A 24,364-nucleotide genomic window follows, 5' to 3' on the forward strand; every position below is an offset into this window, starting at 1 on the left:
CCTATCTATCTATACCTACGTAAAACGGCCAACGAAGCTCCGCATTGTCGCGTTTAAATTTTAATTGAAATGTATATTTATGTGAATAATATTATATAAACATAATATCGTTGGCACACTAGCCGTCAGACTATCGTCGTTAACGGGAATTGAGTTCAAAAGGAACTTTCCAAATGACTTTGTTTTTTATTACCCCATACTCGCGTACAATAATATAATAATGTGTATAAACATTTAACATTTATAAAATATAATATTTCTATATAATATATATTATATCTATTAATCTATTATTGTATTGTGATTTGTGTTAATAATATTTTTTTTTACTCTTCAGATAACTATAGAAATCGAATTAATTAAGTGTTACAATATTAAAACGATTACCCATAATGACTAATGGCATGCACCATTTAAAATTGCAATCATGTATTTTAATATTATATAGCTTATGACAGCAAGTATGCCGCCAAAATATCCATACCCCCTCTCATAAAACATTTGCAATTACGCAGCTGCTACTACCTACAATAGTAGTAGGTACTACATATAGTTATTAAAGTCTAAGGTGTGTGTCGTATTTAAAAGTGCTTTTAAATTTTAAGCTAATATACATATATAGTATATAATATAATATAGACAATATAGTATAGTACAAATAGGCGTTGTTAATATCATATTATATGATACTGAATGACGCTATATATCTGCAGGATAGGAATGGAGATTGATAAATAACAACAAAATCGATTGATGACGAAATTAAGATCACGTTTTTTATTGTTAAAAGTCTTATCGAAGAACTACGATTGTTTTGAAGGGTGGTTGAGTATCATTTTTGTGAGAGTTTTCAATAGTGGTAGGCGACCGGGTATGCGGTCTTGTAGGCTGGCACGTAAGTCTTTTCGTATTTGCCAGGCCAGTATTTGCCGTCGTCTTCGGGATAGCTCGGGTATGCGGCCTTGTAGGCTGGCACGTAAGACTTTTCGTACTTGCCAGGCCAGTATTGGCCGTCGTCTTCGTGGTAGCTCGGGTATGCAGCGGCCACATAAGCAGTTGCTGGGTACGTTGCTGCCGGGTATGTGGCGGGTGCGTGATATGCAGCTACTGTTGCAGGATATTTGTACGGGTAACTGGTGTAACTAGCGTATGAGAATGATCCAGGGGCTGAGGCGGAATAACTCAAAATCGCTGAGGACAAAAAAAAAAATCATTTTAACGTCGCTATAATATTATATTTATAAGATTTTATTTTTATTTAATAATTTTAAATTCACAAAAAAACTAATTTGAATTTGACGGTGTATATAGGACATAGGTACTATACGTATAGGTGCTCTATTGTATTAAAATGTATATTATTAGCACTCACGAGCTGGAGCAGCGGCGATGTAAGCGTGTTTTTTTGCTCTTACTCCTTCTTCGGCGGAAACTGAGTACACGGCCAAGGCGAAGAATATCTATTTAGCACAAAAAACAGAAATAATAATTGAAAATAATTCGTATTTGATGTCATGAATAAAATTTATATTAATATAATATTATTTTAGTATAATGATATTTGACGTAATTTATAGGTGCTGGCACAGAGTGTAAAATGTTTTAACGACGAATCACATAATGTGAAATGTAACTATTAAATTGTAAACTTACAAACTGTGTAGTACAATAAAACTGCAGAAGAATATCCGATATCATCATATTAGATAAAAAATAATTAAAGGTAAATATAAGTACACGACTTGAAAGTCTTTGTAGCACAAATATAATATATATTTGTATGTGACATAATATTTTGATGTTTTTCATTCTTTAGACAATAATTGATTTAGTATAATAGAAGCGAGTTGGTTCAAGTCGTGTACATTTTATAAGCAATCACATTATAAATTATAATAATATTATAATGGCAAAATTGAACACACATTTTAGTAAACAGTTAAAACCATAGGCTTGCGCACGGAATGAGTCAGGTGGGCCATGGCCCACCCTAAGAGCCGTATTGTACTTGTTATACATATTGCGACCTGATAACTTTTTATCATGAAACTTGAATAATAAATTACCAATTATACTAATTGTATTTATTCGTTATACTTCAATGATAATAATTAATTGAATACATTGAAAAATTGAATTATTTCAAATTGAATATATCTTAAAGTGTCTCTTTAAGTATATAAATCATAATTGGTTTGGTCCACCCTGTCAAAAAGGACAGCATACTCCTATAGTAAAGATCTAGGAAATCTAGTTACAATTATAGTAATGAATTATGATTAATCATGTTCGGACAACATAGAATGACGGTTATTGTATTGTTAACGGTTAACCTAATCAATAATCACACCAACAAGATTTCTAATACTTAATATTTTATTTGAAGGTCTCCGACTTGTTTAGACGCTTATATTATAACAAAACATTCGGGGTTCGTCAAAGAGAAATTATATCATACCAATAATCTATCAAGACCAAGAATCGAGTATTATACGAAAAATATGGCATCGGTATAACTGAAATTGAATTGGAATTCGCATAAAAAATAATCGATCGACAACCATTAAATCGTATGTATACATTGTATGTAGGTGTACAAAAATAAAAATCTAACAGCCGCGTATACGTACAAGTGTACAATAAGTGCACAATAAGCATACAATCATAAGTCAATAACATTTTTGAGCTGCGGTGTAGTACCTAATAATAATATAATATTGTGTTGTTAAAGTCACTCACCAGATACTTGAAAGAAGCCATTTCGTGTTTGGTGATTTCTTCTTACGTTGTCTACAACGAATCTGCAAACTTCAACCTGTGGTCGATGTGTGTACTCGGGATTTGAGGAGATGTAGTGTGATGCCGATGCCGATTACGGCAGTCTTTATAAGTAAATTGCCGGTATCTACCGGTATCCAGAGTGTTCCGGCTCCTACCTATGCACAGGGCGTTGCCTGCCGAAAGGACAAAATCCGGATCATGCATACCTATACAATATACACATTATATATTTATATTATGCTTATGACATGACAATGACCTTGGACATTGATCGTATAGGTCGAGGAGGGCACCAGTCACACTGTACAACAGTTTAATAATATTGTTTAAGCAAATAAATAAAATATAATAACGATTGTAAAACGCAGACACAAAATTAGGCGTTGCCGGACATGATATAGGTACAAGCTAGTATTTATATTGTATGCGCGTGGACACCACCCAATATTAAAATATATTAATTAAATAATTAATAATATGGAAATATTGTCTAAAATGTGACGTAGTTGCACTCCACGTAAAACGTGTTGAACATTATTTTAACTCATATTCGATGGACTTATATCTAATATTAGACTATACAAATATAATATGCCATACCTGTATAATAATAGTGTATATATGAAACAAGACGTACAAGGACAATTCAGGTTCACAGTGGTGGTTGAGTTTAAATATAAAAATTACATAATAATAATATTATTATTATTACATTGAGCGGGACACTTGCATTTTTATTTATTGATTCCGCCGGCTATCAATTTCGGTGGATATTTGTTTATGTTGATTCCACTGAATGTATTTTTTTTAATCAATAGTGTAGGCATAAGATCACCCAGTTTATCATATTTTTTTTAAATTTAAATATAAACATTTCAAAAAACAATTCAAACATTCTCGTAAGTAAAATTTATTAAAATAGTAAAATAATAATTTGTTTTTAAATTTATTTAGCTAACGCCAAAACAGCAAAAATAATTTAGTACAAATAAAATAAATAATAGTTAATAGTAATTAAAATGTAATAATAATTATATTAATTGATTTATTTTTCAGAATAGTGCTTTGATGCAAGTTTTATATACTTAAATCTATCAATTTTTTTTTTAAATATTCTTCAAAAATGTTCTTTATCTTTTCTTTCATTATTTTTATTTTTACTTATATTATTATTATCGAACCCTCTTATTGTTATATATGTATCGATTTTAATCTTTAAATTTAATACATGCGTAAATAAAAATATATTAGAATGTGCTTTGTTGAATTGAGCATTCCCTAATATTATGCATTTCTAATAATATAAATGTACCTACGTGTAACAAAATATATCTGCAATTTTATAGGTTATATTGATTAAGATATTATATGAAAACCGATGCAAATATGCAATTAAGTTCGGCGGAGTCGATAGCCGGCGGAATCAATACAGGTAAAAATTTACAATACAGTCAATACAGGACAATTTAAGGTAAAAAGGTAGTTTCGGCACAACACAATCGATATACGCCCCCGGATTAAGCTCTGTACCAGGGCCAAAATTATGATGTGGGGGGGGGGAGTTGTACTAATGATGTACAATTGGACGTATAGTATGCATCATACTGTATATATTTTTGTATTATTCAATTTGTAATAAAAAATATTTACTATACAATTTTTTAACCTTTTTATGAAATGGGTGGAATTCATTTTTTTACATTGTGTGATACTATTGTTACATACAATAGTTGATTGGTATAAATGATATAATATAATATAATTAAATATTTATTTAATTAAGTATTAAATTAAATTATTTGATATTTTATCTTGAATTACCTGTTCGATTTACAAACCAATTAATACAATGTACAAGTTATAAATTATATCAAGCTACTTTTATATTATTTTTATACACAATTACCGATAGATACTCAGATAATTCCACAAAAACTTGGTTTAAATCGTACGATTACCTGATACCAAAGAATCTCGGATAAAACAGTAGTATTGAGGGATAATATTCCAATTGAAATAAAATTTATTTCTCCCACTTCGTGATAACGTCACAAAACGTTCATATAATAAAATGTAATTTCAAAGTGTGAAAAAGCCATTACCGCTTAATCAAATGAACAAGTTTTGATAAAAATATTATGAATTTCCTATAGACTAAGATTATCTAAATTCAGAATATAGGTACCTATATACGTAATACACACTCGTAATGTCCATAGTCCATATTTTATGCGTATGCGTATAATAGTGCAATATGGGCGTCACTTAAAATTAATTCAGTTCAACATAATAATAATAAACATTATCTACTTTAGGTAGGCATTACAAATTTCATTATATAGAAAAACCTTAAGTTATTCATTAATTTTTTTATTATTAGGTATCATTACATATTCCATTATCATCAGTTTTACACAACAAAATTGTCCAAACCCCGACTGGTTTTTTATTATGTATGTATAGATGAATAAAATGTAAAAAAATATTTTCATCTTAAGCATGTCGCCCATTAAAACGATAGTCTTTGGAAATTGTCGTAAATCGGCATCTATCGACACAATTAATAGTGTCCACTGTTCAGCGTGCATCAGACTATTAGTAGGTATAAAAATTCCAAGGAGGCCACGTCAAAGTATTTTTCCATATAAAAAACTATGTATTGTGACGGTTAGGTTACTTGTTGAGTTTAAAACAAACATCGAATCACTATAGGTTATCATTAACTATAAACTAATATGGTTCAACAATTCGAAATAACTAAATTATTTCATAAAATCAACCCAACGTGTTATTATTATTACCACATTATAAGGAATAAGTTTATAACTATAAAAAAATAAAATTTTACTTAATAAAGAAAAATTGTTCATGTTTTTTTTTTCCTACAGAAATCCCATACACTATTCTTATTGTTTATTACCTTTTTAATTCTTTTTAAAATGTCACCAATTTTTGTGGTTAAACTTTACAACCCAAAAAACAACAAACATTATAAATTTTATTTACTTAATTAAATAATTAAATAAACTTATTTAAATTATTTATGATCATAAAGGTTTTTTTTTATATGGACCGTTGCCCGTAATTGTACGTATTCTAAAATACAAAGAACCACAAATGTTGACCATCCAATACCATATCTAATCGATTTCCTAAAAAGTACTCGATACCACTAAAATGTAGCAATTAATCGGTATAATAATGTAGATGAATTTCGTTTTTATTTAAAACAATAAAATATGTTTTTTTCTACATAAATAATTAATATCCATTAAGGGGCCTCATAAATGAGCATTTTCTTTGTGAAAAACTACTGTTTCTAATTCCAACGATACGTATCAACATTTATCAAGATTTTCATTTTGAAAAAATATTCGAATTCTCCATAATATGTAGAAGAGATCGATCTGGCCACATTTAAAAATTTTTTAATTTAGATTGCAATAAACGCTGTTGAAATTTTCGAAATGTTGAAAAATTTCAAATTTCAATATTTAATCAACTAAATAAAATCATAAAAATGTGCCTCGATAGATCCCTCGTACATGTTTTGGAATATAAGAATATTTTGTCAGGATGCAAATTGAGGTACCTAGTCGTTTCGGCGTATTATTGGATTTAGAATTGTCTGTTTGCATTAAAAAACAGAATTTTTTCGCGATCACAAAATTAATTTCTGACATGTGCGTGCGAGTGCGTGCAAGATTGTCGGTATCTCTACGTAAGTATCAAAATATATATTACCGCCGTGTCGCGCCTCGCGCCGTTGCGTTCCTAGAAAATATCAGATACCGCATCGATTTTGTAATTTGAAAATAATACCTAATAGTAAATGCATATATTTAGATTTAATTATATCTTAATGTTTCTTAGATATATAGGTATGATAGGTATAATATTTGTTTTTCTATATTATTATCCTCTGCTATTGAATGTTAGCATTATCATTCGACAGTCGACAAACATCCCGTCAAGTTTAGTTTTTTTTAGACAACATTATTTAATTATTGTTTTAAAATGAGTCCAAGATATGCTGCAAAATCAAAAATTCCACTTTCAAAAAGAAACAAACTTAGAGGATATTTTATAAATTCAATTAGAAACCCAATACAACTCGTAACTGTTCCTGCCGCCACTGTCAGTCTCAGTCGTATCTCGTATGTGTGAAACGGTCCTGGTCTCTCGGCAAACAGAGTATATACTCTATAGCTCTTTTGTCTACTTGTCATTATACAAAAGATACCAATAGTCTATATGATGTTAGTTAATAATATAATAAAGACACCAACATACGAGACGTTTCCAAATGATAAGTGCAGTGGAACGATTTTCTTATTTTGTTGTTATTCTAAAACGAATAACCGTAGATGCTTAAAAAGTTATATAATTTTTTCTGACAAAACTCAAAATACTTGAAAAAATAATATAATTGGTTCTTCATTTTATGTTGTTACAAATTATTATTTAAAAATAAGAAAAAATAAAAATAAATAATAAAATATAATAATAAATAATAAAATATAATATAAAAATAATATAATATATAATATTAAATATAATAATACAATTCTAAATAATTTAGAAATACATACGCGTTATTTTTTTTTATAAATATTTTTTATGTATAATAGTATTATAAAATTCATCATAAATAAAAGTTAACACATCCTTAAGTGACTCCTCCACTGTACAACAGAGCTTATTGTTATTACCCACTTTTGAATTGTATTCGCATGTACCTATAAGTTAGGTACCTAGTAGACGTAGATTTGGCTATAATTACTCCCACGATTTATAATATGCAAATTAAATTATTTATAATAATTGAAAGTACCATTTAATAAGGTATATTATATAATTTTACATCGTAATGATGAGCGTAATTTGGATGATAAAAGTTGCTAAAAACAACGTCTGTTTTTTTACTCAGTTAAGTATGTCATTCAACGTTGTAGAAACGTTATAGAGACGTTTTAGAGATGTTATAGGGACATTGTAGGAATCATGATGGAGGTAGATCTAGAACACATGTACCAGGAGTGTATGCTGTGACGTGATGGCCGCCGAATGAGTGGCTACGACCACTGCCGCCGCCGCGCCGTCACCGAGATCGAAGAATAGTAGCGAGAATGCATCCGACCCTGGTACACGGAGTCCGTAGCGTAAATCCAGTGTAAGTGGAACACACTCCGGAACGAGTAGTACGAGCAGTAACTTAGATACCCTTAAACTTAGATACAGTACCCTCCAAAAATTGAAATGTTGGGAAAAATTATTTCGATTTATTTTGTTTATTTATTATCTTCGTTATTCATCTTGAAATCACAAACTTCATTCTTTTTTTTGTTTATGCATTTTAGATTATTCATTACAGGTTATTAGTATCAGAGCGACAGAGCCGCCAGCCGCAAGGACACACAAGGGCTGACTGGCAGATCGGAAGATCGGGAAATTTCCCGATGGTCCGGTCGAACAAACGAATTATGGGGCCGAAAATATCATAAACAATACGTCAATACGATAATAATCATACCTAAAATTATATTTTGATTTTCTAAGAAACATACGGAACAGTAGGTATTTATATAAATAGGAATTACTACGCTGCCGTCTGCCGGCCGCCGTCGCCGTGTTGTTTATAATATTATACGATATAATATTATTATTGTTATATTATTTAAAAATATACTGTTTTCGTCCACGACTTACAACACTGTCGTCTGTGATATTATATAAAATAAGTCAAGTGGAAAGATTACTTTCGAAGCAATATTTACGATTATAACCTCAGCTTTTTAAAGGTTATTCAAAATTCAAATCAATTTTTAAATAATGTATTATTATTATTTATTGTAAAGAAAGTAAAATTATTGTTATAAGGCCTATATATTTTAATCTATATTCAATTATTATTAAAAATTGGTTAAATGGTTTGAAATATAATAGAATTATTAGTTTTAGAGGCCTATCCGGCATCCCCTATTAGCTATTTGAATTTGGAATCCCACCGTGTGTTGTTTCCATAAATAAATTTTACTTATTTCCTGAATAATGTTTTGTCGTTTTTAAATTGAATTCTTCTTAATTCATATTGTTACGTTTCTCTAAGACCACATATTTTATATTTTTCTATAGTACCTATTTGAATAAAAATGCTGATAAAAACCAGCGCACACATCGTATATGTCATAAGCCGTATACGCTAATAATTAGCGTATTATATACTTGTTTTTCAATTTAAATAGGTACGTATTATTTAAGTTCGCGAGTTTAAGCACGATTTCATACGCGTTATTTATACTTCCAACACTCAGTCTTCACGTCTTTATGAACATTTTAACGTTTATACATATTACATTATAATACATTTTTAATTTTTTTTTCAAATAAAAAATGTAATGTAATTTGTCATTTAAAAAAATGTCTTCTGACTTCCCAAACCCCTCTTTGGTCTTCTGGGTCAGCCGATGATTATAGCCTATATAGTTGAACACGCAGTTTATGCATAGAAAAATCAGTTTACCGTTTACTTAGAAAATATGCAGTATCTCAATTGTCAATTAATTGCAAACACTGCTTTATTCTTCAAGACAAACTGAATGAGCACATTTTCATAAGTTTTAGTTTTTTTTTTTACACATAACATGGATTTTTGGGTACCTAATCAAATCATTAAATCAGCGAATAAAACAAATTAAATGAATGAAAATATTTTATTACATGATAAAACGTCTGAAAATACTTATATAAATAATAAAACAGATAATGAACCAATTATAAAAATATCAAACAATTGATTCTAATAAAATAAATCAAATAATACTTCTATATTATCCTTAGACCTTAAGTAGCTGCGATAGACCTTTTATAAGTCATTTCGACATTAATTTTTTATGAAGATCTGAAGTTAGAAAACAAAATTTTAATTATTTTGGTGTAAAAGGTAAAACATTTTTAGTGTGTAGGTACATCTAAGGATTAAACATTGAAACAATTTCCCACACATATTATAGTAAGTTGTTCTTTCTGTAATCAAAAGGTCTATAAAAATATACAAACAAAGTTTTTTTAAAATTATTTTTATTTTAAAATTGGATGAAATTACATACTAAAACTAAGAATGATGATTTTAAGTATTTTTTTGTTATTTATTTTAAAAACAATTTTAGTGAGTACTTGAAACTATTAGAGTAGGTATAGGCATAATATGTGGATAATACTTATATAAATGATGGCAAAAGCCATAGTTATATAACATTATAATAACCTAACAAAATTGATTTTGTGTTCTTAAATTTATTTTAATGATAAATAGGTACTAGGTAGATGTAGGTAATTTATGGAAATATTGGTAAAGCACATTTTAGTACGTCTCTATAGCTGCTATCCATACAATTGATATCAAAAATAGTAATTAACTAAATAATAGAAATTAAATATTGACATAAGGAAAGTTGTTATTTTAATTTCAATCACATATCTTGTGTGAAATCTTGTACTTATTGAAGTTTCAATTCTTAGCAATTTAAATTTTAAAAATAATTGTATTGATATTGTTGCACTTTGTAATCGCTTTGCTATAATTCTTCTATGATAAAATGCAAATTAAAAATAAAGAAGATATTGTTGCACAGACATGCTTTGTAAACATCAACTCGTGTAGTTAACAGTTAAGTAGTAGTTACTAGTTACAATGTTATATTAATTTATTGTTTTAATATGTGAATTTTAAAATCAAATCTTAGTATATTAAAAAAAAACATAAAAGTTTTTGAAAACTGTCTCAAGTTACAACTGAATATAGATCAAGCCCTGTATGTATGAATTCTTTAATAGGTATATTTTTATACTTAATCTGGTTAGCCTAATCTTAATATATATAATTGTTATATAAGTACAGACTAAAAAAACATTGTTATTACCTATTTAATATAAATTATTATAATCAAATTTCTTATTACAATTGTTTACAGTAAACACACCTACAGCTCTCACACTGCAAAATAACTATAGTGAGACATGATAAGGCGGTGATACCTCACTTATAAAAATTAATCAACTTATTCAGGTTATTCTGCTTAAATTATTTGGTCAACAAATAGGTAATTAATATATTTAAATTAATTAAATTTTTTCAAAAATAGCTGATGCTGATGAATTATGACAAGCACTTTGATTGCTTTTTCAAAACAATTTGTATCAATGAAATACATTATGTTCAGTTTTGTAAACACATATGTACATGTGTTCTGTAAAACAAACAATTTATTATTCATTCTGAGGTAAAATAAATTATAAACAGAAATCATTATGAAATTAAAGTTTAAACGCCGCAATTATAGTAGAATCATAGGAAATGCAGATGCTGGATTTAGTCAATTAAAAACCATACAATTCAGGTACTCTTGAATCTAGATATACCAATACCACCCTTATCTCAATATATGTAATATACCTACTTAATTATGTTCAAGGTCGGTCTGACCAGGGCCTGAGGGCCGGGATTCCTGCCTGGGCCCTTGCCGTATTATAGTTTGTGGGTCTTTGTACTGTGTTGCGGTTGCCCCATAATACACTATACAGCATAGTTAAATAAATCACAACAGCAGTTTTCTTATCAGATTCTTATAAAAGAATGGAAGTTTGGAAATCTGTAACTGGAAAAAACCATTCAGGACGTAATAAATTATATAGACTCCAAAAAATTTGCACAACTAGATGGTGGAGTAAAGAAAAGGCCTTGTCTTCTATCATAGATAAAGAATTCACGACTAAAACTGACCTGTTGAAAGAAAGTAAATTAATTAGATTATTACAATTTTTAATAGAAATAAATAACGGCAATTTCAATTTGTCTACCAAGTTTATGGCAAGAACTCTAATTGAAAAATTGTCACTTTTTATGACTATACTTATATCGTTTGTTCTTCTTGATATATATTCTATTGCCACACCAGTATAAATTTATTTACAATCAAAATCTTTGGATGACCTAAAAGCATGATCAATGATTAGTATAATGTAAAAAATAAAAATAAAAAAACTTAGAAATTATGAACATGTTTTATATTTATATAAAAGATCCCAAGAATATATTAAAAAAATTAAAGAATTATTAATAAATATTGATGAGGATTTTATTGAAAAAAGAGTTTCACAGAAAAAGATACTTCCTGGTCAAACAGCAACAGATGAGTAAAGAAATATGACATCATTTAATCAATTCAAATATATAGTATTTTCCATCATTGATAATTTAGAAATTATTATTTCTGAAAGATTTATACCAAATGAACAATGAATGAAAGACTGTGGCTGGTTGGATCCAAAAAAATATTGTGATTTACAAACTATTAATGAAATTCCAGATAATGTATTTAATCAAAAAAAAAAAAAATTAGCTTATGTTGAAAGAAGCACAGTACTCTTGGTATTAAAATAATTTACAAATTACTATCATAGTATACCATTATTCCAGAACACCAGATTAATATATCGGAACAAGGGGAAAAAAATGAAATAATGATTAATTCAGAATCTGAATCAGAAGTTAACTATGAATCCATTCATTGTGATAAGTGTAATATGTGCATATATTAAGAGTGGAATTATAAAAACAGTCTGGTCTTTTCAATAATTTATATATTGTTTTCAAATGTGCTTTAATATTACCATTAACACAAGTAAAATGTGAAAGAGTATTTTCTAAATTAAAAATTATTAATAATAGACTGATATAAACACATTCTCAAAATATTCTTACTCCATTAATGCTATTACCCATAGAAAAAGATCTAACTAAAAAAATAAATAAAGAAGATAATTATTATAATAAATGAAATTTCCAAATCATCAATGGAATTAAAAAGGCTACTTCAATAATTTATTAATGTATATATCAGTATACATTTTACTATTTAACATTATCTACTTGATAATACAAAATTTAAAAAACTGAGTTTTAATAAAGATAAATTTAAATATTTTCATGAACTAAAAAATGTATTCCAAAAAAATTATAGGCACTTTTCTTTCCTTATTTTGATATTTGGTTTCATTTTTTAAATTATTGGGCCGCCAAAAAAATTCCTGCCTGGGCCCTCAGGTATTAACCTGATGTTATTTATTTATAACGAGCATCCAATTTTGTAAAATATACTTTTTTAAAGTATCCAAGTATAAATAAAAATACTTTAAATATGTATTTTATAGATATTTTCAAATACTTCCAAATTTGTATGTTTTTTCCTTAATAGCTGTAGATACTCAGAAATTTAATCAAACCCTTATATAATTATTCTAGACATGGATTAATTTAAAAAATATTTTAGCACTTTTAGAGCTATAATACATTTGAAATTATATAGTTTTTTTTTTTTATTATTAATGTTTTTAATTTTATAAATAATAACAGTATAAACCTTTAACATTTAGTTTAAGGTTCCCGATAAATTTTAAATTTTCAAAAATATAGGCAGTTTTCTGGGTATATATTTATACATTCAGTTTATATTATTTTTGGTAGTGAGGTAACCTAAAATCTTTCACCTATAATAGTAGTTAAGTAAGATCTAAATATGTTTAATTGTTTTAGTAACAAAAAAAAATCATGTTTTGGGTCTGGAATAAGATTGGATTTTTGTTGGTTAGCATAAGAGAATCAACAATTTAACAAACAATTATATAGTTGTAACTTTATTTATATGACTAAAACTGTAGTAAAGGTACATAAAACATAATAGGCTTCAATGTTTCATAAAAAAAAAAAACTACTTAATTAATATAAAGCAAATTTTAAATCAGAACAACATTGATTGCATTTTGCTAAGTATAAATTAAACCTCAATGGTAACAATCGAAAATAATTTTTTCATTCAAAATAAAAATAAAACAAAACAAACTTCAACAAATAATAATAAAAATAGTGATTGTGATACTTAAAATTAAAATCTAAATCATACTATTATAATGAATGTTATAATAAGATTACTGTAATTTATTCCCATATCTATTTCTTGTAAAGTTGTAACAAATTACAATCTTAGAATATCACTATTAGCAAAACCAGCAACTAAGAGAATTATAAGTATAGGTGATAGAATTGATAAGTATGTTAAAGTTGATTCCTTCCATTGGGCAAAGTAAACAGGATAGGTAAAATAGAATTTATGTTGCTACTTAAATAATTTATTAAAGTAAAGTATTATTAAACTGAAGGAATAATAATTGTAATTTTATAATTATATATATATAACATAATCAATAATCACTATCAGAAAAAAAATTATCATCTTTGCCACTGATTTTACACCATAATTAGGACAAAATAAAAATAACATAAATATTCATAATATTCTAGCCAAACTTATTTTGCCTTGCATAATACTCTAATATATCACATTTGTAGTGAATAAACAAACCAATTTCAAAGTTGCAATATAACGGCAATAGTGAAATGTTAATTATGTCGGACTGTCTCCATTTAAAAACATATTTTGAACATAACTTTGTGTGCTATACTCACTAATCACTATGTACAGTATCTTATATAATTATTAAAATCTAATAAAACACCTAAGAAGTTATTTTAATTTTAAAGAACAGTGGAGTAAAATTATAATACAATGGTTACCTTAAATTTTAATTACATATTTTAAAACACAGCATTTTATTGTCAAATGTTATTGATTATCACTATGCATAGGTACTTTAGTTAAAATATAGTTAACTTATAGTACTTATGCTTAAAATTAATATTACAAAAAAAAAAAAAAAAAAAAACAATACATTTTTTAAATTTAATGTATAGTTTACTCGTATAATATAATAATATATTACTAACAGAAAATACTTAAACTGGATATCTAATTTATTATTTAATCCAATAATATTATATCAACACAAATGTAGTGTTATGTTTATTGTCTTGATTTCTAACCCTGGGGTAATATAAAAGTGAACTGATTGACCTATAGGGTTTTATAAGAGTATTTTACCCTGTAAAAAAAAGTATAATATGTAAATTACTTATAATTTATATATAATTATAAGCATAATTATTTTTATATTTTCAGAATACTTTAATGAATATCATGACAAAATCCCAAGCCAAATTGTATACATGAAAGTTGATGAAACTGTTAGGTATAATTAGCTAAAAATAAACAATATACATTATACATATATTATAAATCAATATATTATATAATAGGAAATTCTTCCTAATCTAGGAAATGTGAAAAAGACCAATTTAAAATATGAAGTTTTAAAAATGTATTATACATACAAATGTATGCTATTTAAAATTTGTACTAATAATTATTTCTCTAGAATAACAAATTTCTCAAACAATATAAGTAATTAATTAAATACGAAAAGTAAGTTAAGAATATTTAAAAAAGTTAAAATTATACAGTTATAATCAATATGATATTTAAAAAGAAAATATAATTATTGTCAATAAATTAATGATTGCTATTTTTAAACACATTAAAAAATGAATTAAATTACCCATTTTAATTGCATACAAAAAAAAATTTTTTAGAAAGCGCGGTTTATTGTAATATTATGTTGATATAATAATTAGTAGAATTATGTGAAAGTCAAATATTAACTCTAGAGGAAGCCCAACCAATAAAAGCAAAACAAATTTTTAAATATAGAATTAAATTAAAATAATATTGATAGAAATAGTAAAAAATTAAAAAAATATTTTTATTTTTATTTCCTTGCAATATTTGATGTATCAAGTATTTGATAAATACATCAAACAAATATAAAACTAAAAGTATAATTTCATTATTTTTATAGCTAACCCAGCTTAATTGCACAAACAAAATAGTCCTCAACAAAGATCAATTTTTTCAAATATTATATTATTATTTTATTATTAATATAGAAACTTGTATATATCCAGATATAGTCTGATAAGTAATTTTATTGTATATATGTAACAATAAAAATGTATTGATTTAGCTAAAAAAATTACAGTAAATCTGTTGAAGCCTTTAGTATTTTTTTTTTTTTTTTTTTTTTTTGACCAATAAGGTATTCAGAAAAATATTTTTCATTCTTTAAAATTTCCAAATTTACATTTTTAATGAATTTATAATTTGATAAATTTTTTTTAAGCTGATATAAAAAAGCTTTTTATTTAAGAAGTCTTAAAGAAATGTATAAAAAGATTTTGATAAAATATCTGATAATTATCTTTGATATCAAAATGATGAGCATAATATATTTCAGTTTAATATTTCAATATTGTTAACTCCTTTGATACAATTTCATTGACACATCTAGTATATCTGAATAAACAAGCTTCTTTAATATTTATATTTAAACATTATTGTGATTTAAAAAATAAAGCAAGTATTGTGAGTATAATCAAAATATAAACTTAAAATATTACTGTATTAGTATCAAAAATTGGATAAAGACATTAACTATAATCTATAATATATATTTCTACACGCCTTTAAAATATTTACATATTATCTACATTGAATTATGAATCAAAATATCCACAAACTTATAAATTATTTATAATAATATCCAAAATAAATATACATTTGGAATTAAGAAATCATCAACTTTTTGGAAGACTGATACATCAAATTATAAATTAAAATTCAATTATTAAAAGGAATTTAAAAATATATTTTTAGCTTAAATAAATTTACTAGTATACATGATATACCACTACTCTTACTACTTCATTTTGCTGTTTATTATTTATAAATTATCAATTTTACTTTCGTACACATGTAATTTTTAGTTCATTTTTAAATTTAAACTAGTTATTTAATTACTTTTAATCATTCCAGAATTATTTTATATGTATATAAATAAAATAAATATTGATATTCTATTAAAACTTATTTATAAACATAAAGAACTTATTAAAACAAAAATTCAGTTTACTCCCCTCTCTTCTGAATAATTAATTAAAAGAGAATATTATGCATAATTACTCACAGACAATTATTTTGAAGTTATGACAGCAGAATAAACAGACCAATTATTGTAACTAGTGATGGTATAATAACCTCCCAATTAATGTTTGTTTTCTGATGAGCGAATATTCATAAACACCTACCAACATGACACACCATGTCTATTGTCTACTAAGACCTAAGACCTAATTACACTTCATAAACTATACCTAATTATCACAATAGAAATTTCTCAAACAATAATAAAGTTATTTTTATAGTGTGAAATAAGTGCTATGATTATAATTTTTGATTTAAAAGAACGTCTACTCGTGTGTTGTCTTTTATTTTACAAATGCACAACATAGCAAGATTGATTCCAGCAGTTATGATTATGTGGTTTTAGCTTATAAGAATTATATTATCTATCTTGTTTTCATAAAATTTTAATTTTTAAGCCAGTTATGTTTGATGTGAATATAAAATATAAAAACTTTATATTAATAATCATAATTTGTTTTAATACAGAGATGGAGAATTTACATTTAAAAAATATAAGTAGATTTATCAGTAAATTTACAATAAAGGCCATTTTTTTTTTATTAGTAAAAACAATTTTTGTATCTATTGTTGTATACGTTACAAATTTAATAATTTCTAATAAAATGGATCTTTTGTTCGGTATCAAGAGATATTATGTATATTTTATTATCCATAATACAATTATTAAATAATTAATATTAAACTGTCAAAATTAACACAACATTAATTTATTTTTGTATATTGAAAAGTTTAAACATTTATATTTATTAACTTTTAACTATTAGTTAAGTATATACAGTTTTAAGAAAATAGAAAATATGAGATGATTATAGTTATATAATATCATTGAATAAATGTTTAAAGCTAACATCACAAAATTGGAACCATGAATGCAAATTTACTATTTGGTCTGTTTATAAGACAAAGACAACACAAACGAAAACAACATTCTACCAACTATTTTTAATATTTTATTTTTAACCTATAACGATTACAATATTTAATATTCAAAGCAATTAGCAAGGTAGAGAATAATTGTTGACATATTATCTGAAACACTATTTTTTAGATATTAAACAATATTTAAAAAACTTATGTTTTATCAAATGTCTGGTTTTTCACTACTGTTATTAATTCAGATAAAATAGTGAGGTATTAAGAAAAACCAAAAGATTTATAATCTTAATTTCCTTTAAAATAAAATCATGAAAATAGAGACATTACTAAAACTATTTTATGAATATTTTACTAGCCCAGATAAAACTGAAATTTAAATACATATAATGGAAATATTAACCATATATATGATTAAGCATAATTATTATGATATAAAGTTTTTTGAAACAAAATCTTCATATTCTGAAAAAAAACATAAAATACATTATAATGAAATGTTACATCAATAATTATTCGAGATTTTTAATTTCTAGGAATTTACAAATTAAATGTATGATTATTTTAATTTAATTTAATATTATATTATATTATTTTACCTGTAGTCGAACATTTTAATTTTAAAATTTGAGGTATAACTGCATCAATTTGAAAACTACCCAACAAACTAGAAAAGAATATTTCTTCTATGATATTAGGTTGTAATGATCGTAAAGTTGGAAGTCGTAACAGTAATATGGCTATACGGTGTTCATCGTTACATTCTTTAATTAAATGTTGTTTCAATTCTTTGACAGCTTTTTCTTGTAGTTTGTATAACTGTTGTCTTTCAGAAGGATTATCTGTAAACAAAATATGGATATTCAATATTATCTGCAATATTTTAATTTAAGATTATTTATTTATAATTCAATATTTAGGATTTACCACTGTTAAATAAAGATATTAATTTTAAATATGCATATTCCACTTCATTCACTTCAATATTTTCCATTTCAGTAATATAATCTTGTATTCTATTGAGGTAATCAATGAGCTAAAAATACATATGCATTAGTAATATTTTTTAAATATAACTAAAAAGTTATACTTTCAATTTTAATATGTCATTACTTATTTGAAAACTTTCTAAAAGCATTCAAGTCATGTCAGTGTTTTGTGACATATATTTTTTTTTTTGCAAATACCTCCTTATAAATAACTAATAAGTACTATTATTTAAGTAGCTTATAAGTTTTATGTTAATTTCAATTTAATTATACATTTATAATGTACCACTTTTAACTCAATCATTGATTTTATAGATATTTCAAATTGCTTGAATCGATCACTTGTCTGTAAGACTAATTCATGAGATACATAATATTATCATGTGTAGTAGAATTTTTGCTAAAACGCTAAAATACATGACAAAATTGGTATGATCACAGTTTTAATAATACCCTATTTATTTAGTCATAGAAAATGCAGAAAACTTATGGAAATACAGTGGACACCACTTATAAGACTCACAGATATAAGGTTTAGTCACTTAATTGACTTAAAATCGTCAAGAACGGTCCGGACATATCCAAAAACATTATAACAAATTCAGTTATAAGATTCAAATTTTGTAAAAAAAAAAAATGTAGAAAATAAATATTTTTGATAAAAATTTAGAAATAAATTTGTTTTAAAAAATAACATATTTTTGTTGATTATTACTGGTTTCGATTTATGCTTTAAAATGTGTGTATGTACAATTTTAATTATAATTTTTTCATTTATTCACTAATAAGCAAGGCTCGGAACTTTAGGTATTTGCATATTTATCTAGAAAGTGCATATTGAAATTCTGATTCAATGCAAATTCGATTCATCGTACGCATAATTTAAATACAGAATTTTTGTTGCATAATTTTGCATATTTCGTTATTTATTGTACAAATACGCATAGCTTAGGTTTAAGAACATTTTTATGCGTATTTCATAGATTTAACGAAAACAATTTTTTTTTTTAGAAATTTATAGTTTAAAAAAAAAATATTAGATATATAACAACCAAAATAAATTCATGACACATGCCCCGAATATCCCCTTACCACCAGAGCCAGTCATTACACGTTGGGGCACGTGGCTAAATGGTAGTATTTATTATTGTGAATATTAAGAACAAATTTGTGAAATTGTGGAAATGTTAGACTCAGAAGATGCATTATGTATAAAAATAGCAAAAAAAAATTTGGTAAAAAATAGTATCAAAAATAATCTGGTGTACATAAAATCAAATTTCAAAGTAATTTCAGATTCGATTTTAAAATTACAAAAAAAAAAATGCCTTTGTTTGAATCTTTAGATATTCTCCAAAAAGTTCAAGTACAGTTACAATTGGCTCAGGGTAATGATGGGCAAAAAGTATTTAAGAAATATAAAACAGTTTTAAACAAAAACAACGGATTAAAAATACTAAACAGATATCAAAAATACTTTGTAGAGAATATTGATGGTCTACTTGAATATCTTACCACAAATGATCTAAGTTTCTACAAGTATGCTCCAATTACATCAGTTGATGTGGAGAGATCTTTATCGATTTACAAAAATCTCTTGACTGACAATCGAAGATCTTTTAAACTCGAGAACATTAGAAAACACCTCTTAATTAAATGCAACACAGGTAAAAATAAAACAACTTCTCTAATTGTTTAAATATTAATTGATTTTACTTTTTTAGTAGGAAATAATTTTGATGAATGATGATACAAATTGTATACCATCAGGATGACACAGCAATTTATACATAAGGGATGCAGTGTTAATATCTTTCCCATTTAATGTTTTTTCTCAAGTAGTTACCTAATTTAAATTATAAATTTTGCATGTAAAATGTATTTCGTTCAATAAATTGCATATTTTCTATTTTTTTACTGCATATCATACCGCATATTTTGATGTATTTTAACGCATATTTGAGTAATTTTTAGCGCATAAAGTTTCGAGTTAATAAGTAATATGTATGCATTAAAGTCGTTTAAAATAAAAGCTAGATATGTAATAAAATAAAATAAATAAGTATTTTGTATTTTTTTTCCACTTCGCCTATAAGAATCATTTGATTATAACTTTATAAGACCCAATTTATGAAGGTCCCAAAGTGAGTCTTATAAGCGGCGTCCACTGTAGTTACCATGGTAACAATAGTGACATAGTGACTCGGAAAACCATTTAATTAGTTTGTATTTTTTATCCAAGTTCTACTTTAATTATTAAATTTATTTATTTACCTCTTTAGCTTTACTGGAGTTGGGTGAGTTGTGAATTTCATCATTTTGTAAATGAGTTATCATAGAACTAAGTACTGGTATCAATGATAATGCTTGTGCGCATTGAGTTAAACCCAAAATAAACAGTTGTGACCAGGAATTTTTCAGCAGACTAAGTTGTACTTCAAATCTAAAAATTTATTTAAATTAATTGATAAATTCTTGCACATTTTTATTTACGACAACAACAATAATAATAAGTCTTACGTTAGCAGCTGAAAAACTGGAAGGTTCTGAACCCAATTTATTGACAGAAACAATAATCTTGAAGCACTTTCGCAGATAAAATGTAGATTTAAGTATGCGTATTTGGGACTGGGTGATTGAAATGGAAAGTTAACATTAACAGTTGGCATCACGTCTTCCGAAGTATCTAAAACGTTACTCTGCACTTCAACCTCATATGATGAATCAGTACCATTAGAGTTTTGCTAAATAGAGTAATATTATTTTTATTAAATTAAATAATAAATAGTTTTATTTATTTTTTAATCAGCCAACCAGATAACAAGTGGCTATAAATACATTACTTGTGTAACATTTGTCATAGAATCCAATGTAAGTACTAATAGGCTTTTGTTGTCTTGATTAAATGGTTTGATGTCCTGTTCGTTATTTGGAGAACGGCTAACCGATGAATCTTCATCTTCAGCCATATAATAATCCATATAATTCTGATTTCTGATAGAAGAATCATTTTCATCTAAAAAAAAATTTTATTAGTAAGTGAGATTTAACAGTAAAATTAACCTCAATATTTTGCGTAAGACTGATAAATATATTAAGTTATTAAATCATAGACCTTTTACTAATAGACTGGCTCTCTTCATGTTTTCATTGTGTTAAGATAGATGGAGCTTTTTATTTACAAAGTTACTCCGATACAATACAATATAAATGAAAATATATTAGCTATATATGCATCACTGCACCATGCAACTATCAATATATTTGGTATCGGATGGGCCGGTCTATGAGTAAAGGGATACTGAGATTAACTGACTTTATTAATAGGTAGTAAATTACTTGTTGTTTGTAGTAAATTCAATGCTGTTTGATCATTATATACGGAACGATTTCCTGCATATGGAATTTCTGTTTTGATAAAATGCATATCATTTTTAATAAATGGCATTTCATTTTTAATAAATGAATTATTTCCATATGAAAATGTAGGAATGTTATTATTGTCCGGGCTAGTTGACAAATTATGAATGGTTTCTATTCTATCTGTAACTGGTTTCCTTTCATGTTGCACAGCTAAAAAAAAAACATACAAATTATATTTTTTACATTATACCTATTTCATTAGTTTCAACAATCAATATACAGTTCACTATTCTATAATCAAGTAATATTGTATAACCATGGAAAATACAAACCAAATATTTCTAAGCTGTGAATATGTTTTTTTTTTTTTTACATTGATGATTGATGAAATTTAGTGATATATCATAACTAGTGTGACACAAAGTTATTTTAAATCATAAACAATATAATTTTTTTTACTAATGGAAATATTTAAAACACTTTTTTTTACTGTATATGACTGTTTTTTATGCAATTGTAATTTATATATGATATTATATACCTCTTGTCACATATATTATGTATCATTAAAGTGGATATTTTCACAGAATTATAAATTATGTGCCCTAATTAGACATTTTTAAGACATTAAATACACACCTCCAGTAATAACTTCTAAAAAATAATAGTTTATAAATTGAAAATTGAAAAGAAATATTAGATGACTATTTCTTAATCTCTAATATAAAAATGTATTCTTACAATCACTTCTCATTCCCATAGACAAGCATTTTTGAAGTCTGCAATATTGACAGCGGTTACGGTGATTTTTTGTTACTTCACACATTTTAGTACCTCTACATTGATAGCCTAGTTGCTTACGAATAGATCTTTTAAAGAAACCTTTACATCCTTCACAACTTATTGCTCCATAATGTCGGCCTAAACATATAAATACAATTTTAATATCACAAAATATTTACTGTTTTAAGCAATATAGCTTAACTGAATTTGTTAACACACCTGATGCTCGATCTCCACATACCACACATGATTCAACAGGTAAACAAAAGGAATGCATTTTGTCATTGCCAATCATGTCGTCAATATTCATAATTGTGTAATCAATTAAAACATTAAATATTTGTTTTTTTAAGTTCCTTATATTAAAATAATAAGCTGTAAAATCAAAAATATATATATTATTTAATTATTGGTTATGTAAAATTAAAAATTAATAATATTTTACTTGGTACCTATATTATTTATTATTGCTGGAGAAGAATGAAAAAAATTAGGTCATTAAATATCAATATTGTTTATATTTTAACAGGCAATTTAAACTTTTTAAATACTTTCAATACCAAAAACTGAAATCTAACAGAGATGTGTAAGCATTATGTATAAAATATTTGTATAAGTACCAATTAGATAAAAATTTTAAAAAAAATTCATGAGGTTACCTAGGTATTATCTGATATGTAATGTATATTATTTTCTAATATGTTCTAATAGAAAATTATAATTGATTAAAAGAGATTTTAAATATATAAGAACCAAATAAATGTGTTAAATGATATGTGTTTGAAAGAATGTTCAAGTTCAAATAAAAAGAGATTTATAAAAAGGCAAAACTGTAATTCTAACACCAAAATAATCGCAACTAGGTAGGTCATTGTAAGGAGAAAACAAATGTGTTAATATACCTTCTAATATTTTGCATACATAATTTAAAAAAAATATATATATAGGTATTTAATTTAAATCAATACATACGTATAAACGTGCAATAAAATCAATTGAACTGAAATAACATTTTCGAAAAATAGAAACAATGTAAGTAAACAAGTGGGTAATAAAGTATAGATATTATGTAGAATAATTTAAGGGACACTGGGCATTAGTAAATACATTTTACTGTAAACAGAACTATGATTGTTGTAGAATGGGGTTAATAGCAACCGAGAAAACAACAACCATTACTCTTTTTTTTTAATTTGAAATGAGGACACAATAATAACTAAAGCGTTCACAGCAATCTGTTGCCGTTCATGGTGAGCTGAAAAACTAAAACGTTTTTTGGCGTCTATACCTACCTCTTGGTCTGTGGAACCTTCAAGACGACAGCCATGTAAACGAAGAATTTACAAGGTAAACCCAAACACATTAGAAAGTATTGAGAATCAAAAAAATAAACACAAATAATAACAAAAGCAGATAATTTGTTGAAACAAAAACATTAAAAATAAAAATAATAAACGACTTGCACTACAAAAGTGATTGTCGTTTGTTGGCTTGTTGTTTACAGGCGACACGCCGTTCAGTAGAACGTCGATGGAGAGTCGCAACTTACTCGCAAGTCGCTATGATGAAATGTATTAAACA

General features: G+C 26.0%; 3 protein-coding genes and 1 long non-coding RNA gene across 5 annotated transcripts; 2 read left to right on the top strand and 2 right to left on the bottom strand.

The window, feature by feature from the left end:
* Positions 1–750: 750 nt before the first annotated feature.
* LOC149060383 (uncharacterized) lies at positions 751–2,896 on the bottom strand. Its single transcript, XM_089217383.1, has 3 exons — positions 2,740–2,896; positions 1,373–1,460; positions 751–1,191 (listed from the first exon to the last, which is right to left on the bottom strand). Exons 1-3 carry the CDS (start codon positions 2,758–2,760, stop codon positions 851–853), a joined length of 450 nt encoding a protein of 149 aa, XP_089073509.1. The 5' UTR covers positions 2,761–2,896; the 3' UTR covers positions 751–850.
* Positions 2,897–3,572: 676 nt separating this feature from the next.
* On the top strand, positions 3,573–8,343 carry LOC149060384 (uncharacterized). The gene is made up of 3 exons (XR_016189980.1): positions 3,573–3,680; positions 4,128–4,213; positions 8,156–8,343. It is a non-coding gene; the product is annotated as an uncharacterized LOC149060384 (long non-coding RNA).
* A 5,105-nt stretch (positions 8,344–13,448) lies between these two features.
* Hr78 (Hormone-receptor-like in 78) lies at positions 13,449–24,364 on the bottom strand. 2 transcript variants are annotated; one of them, XR_016189566.1, is made up of 11 exons: positions 24,076–24,364; positions 23,003–23,158; positions 22,742–22,921; positions 21,977–22,210; positions 21,481–21,653; positions 21,158–21,381; positions 20,912–21,080; positions 18,576–18,684; positions 18,248–18,490; positions 14,861–18,113; positions 13,449–14,778 (listed from the first exon to the last, which is right to left on the bottom strand). XR_016189566.1 is itself a non-coding variant. In XM_015524134.2 (10 exons), exons 2-10 carry the CDS (start codon positions 23,091–23,093, stop codon positions 18,076–18,078), a joined length of 1,461 nt encoding a protein of 486 aa, XP_015379620.2. In that variant the 5' UTR covers positions 23,094–23,158; positions 24,076–24,364; the 3' UTR covers positions 13,449–18,075. The 2 variants fall into 2 exon arrangements, 1 of the variants encoding a protein (XP_015379620.2); XM_015524134.2 differs by having other exon boundaries at positions 13,449–18,113.
* On the top strand, positions 19,805–20,336 carry LOC107173553 (uncharacterized). The gene has a single exon (XM_015524135.2). It carries the CDS (start codon positions 19,962–19,964, stop codon positions 20,334–20,336), a length of 375 nt encoding a protein of 124 aa, XP_015379621.2. The 5' UTR covers positions 19,805–19,961.

This window comes from Diuraphis noxia, unplaced genomic scaffold (assembly GCF_037042655.1).
Source record: "Diuraphis noxia isolate RWA-SAM2 unplaced genomic scaffold, SU_Dnox_SAM2 contig0001, whole genome shotgun sequence".
NCBI classification, from domain to species: Eukaryota; Metazoa; Arthropoda; class Insecta; order Hemiptera; family Aphididae; genus Diuraphis; species Diuraphis noxia.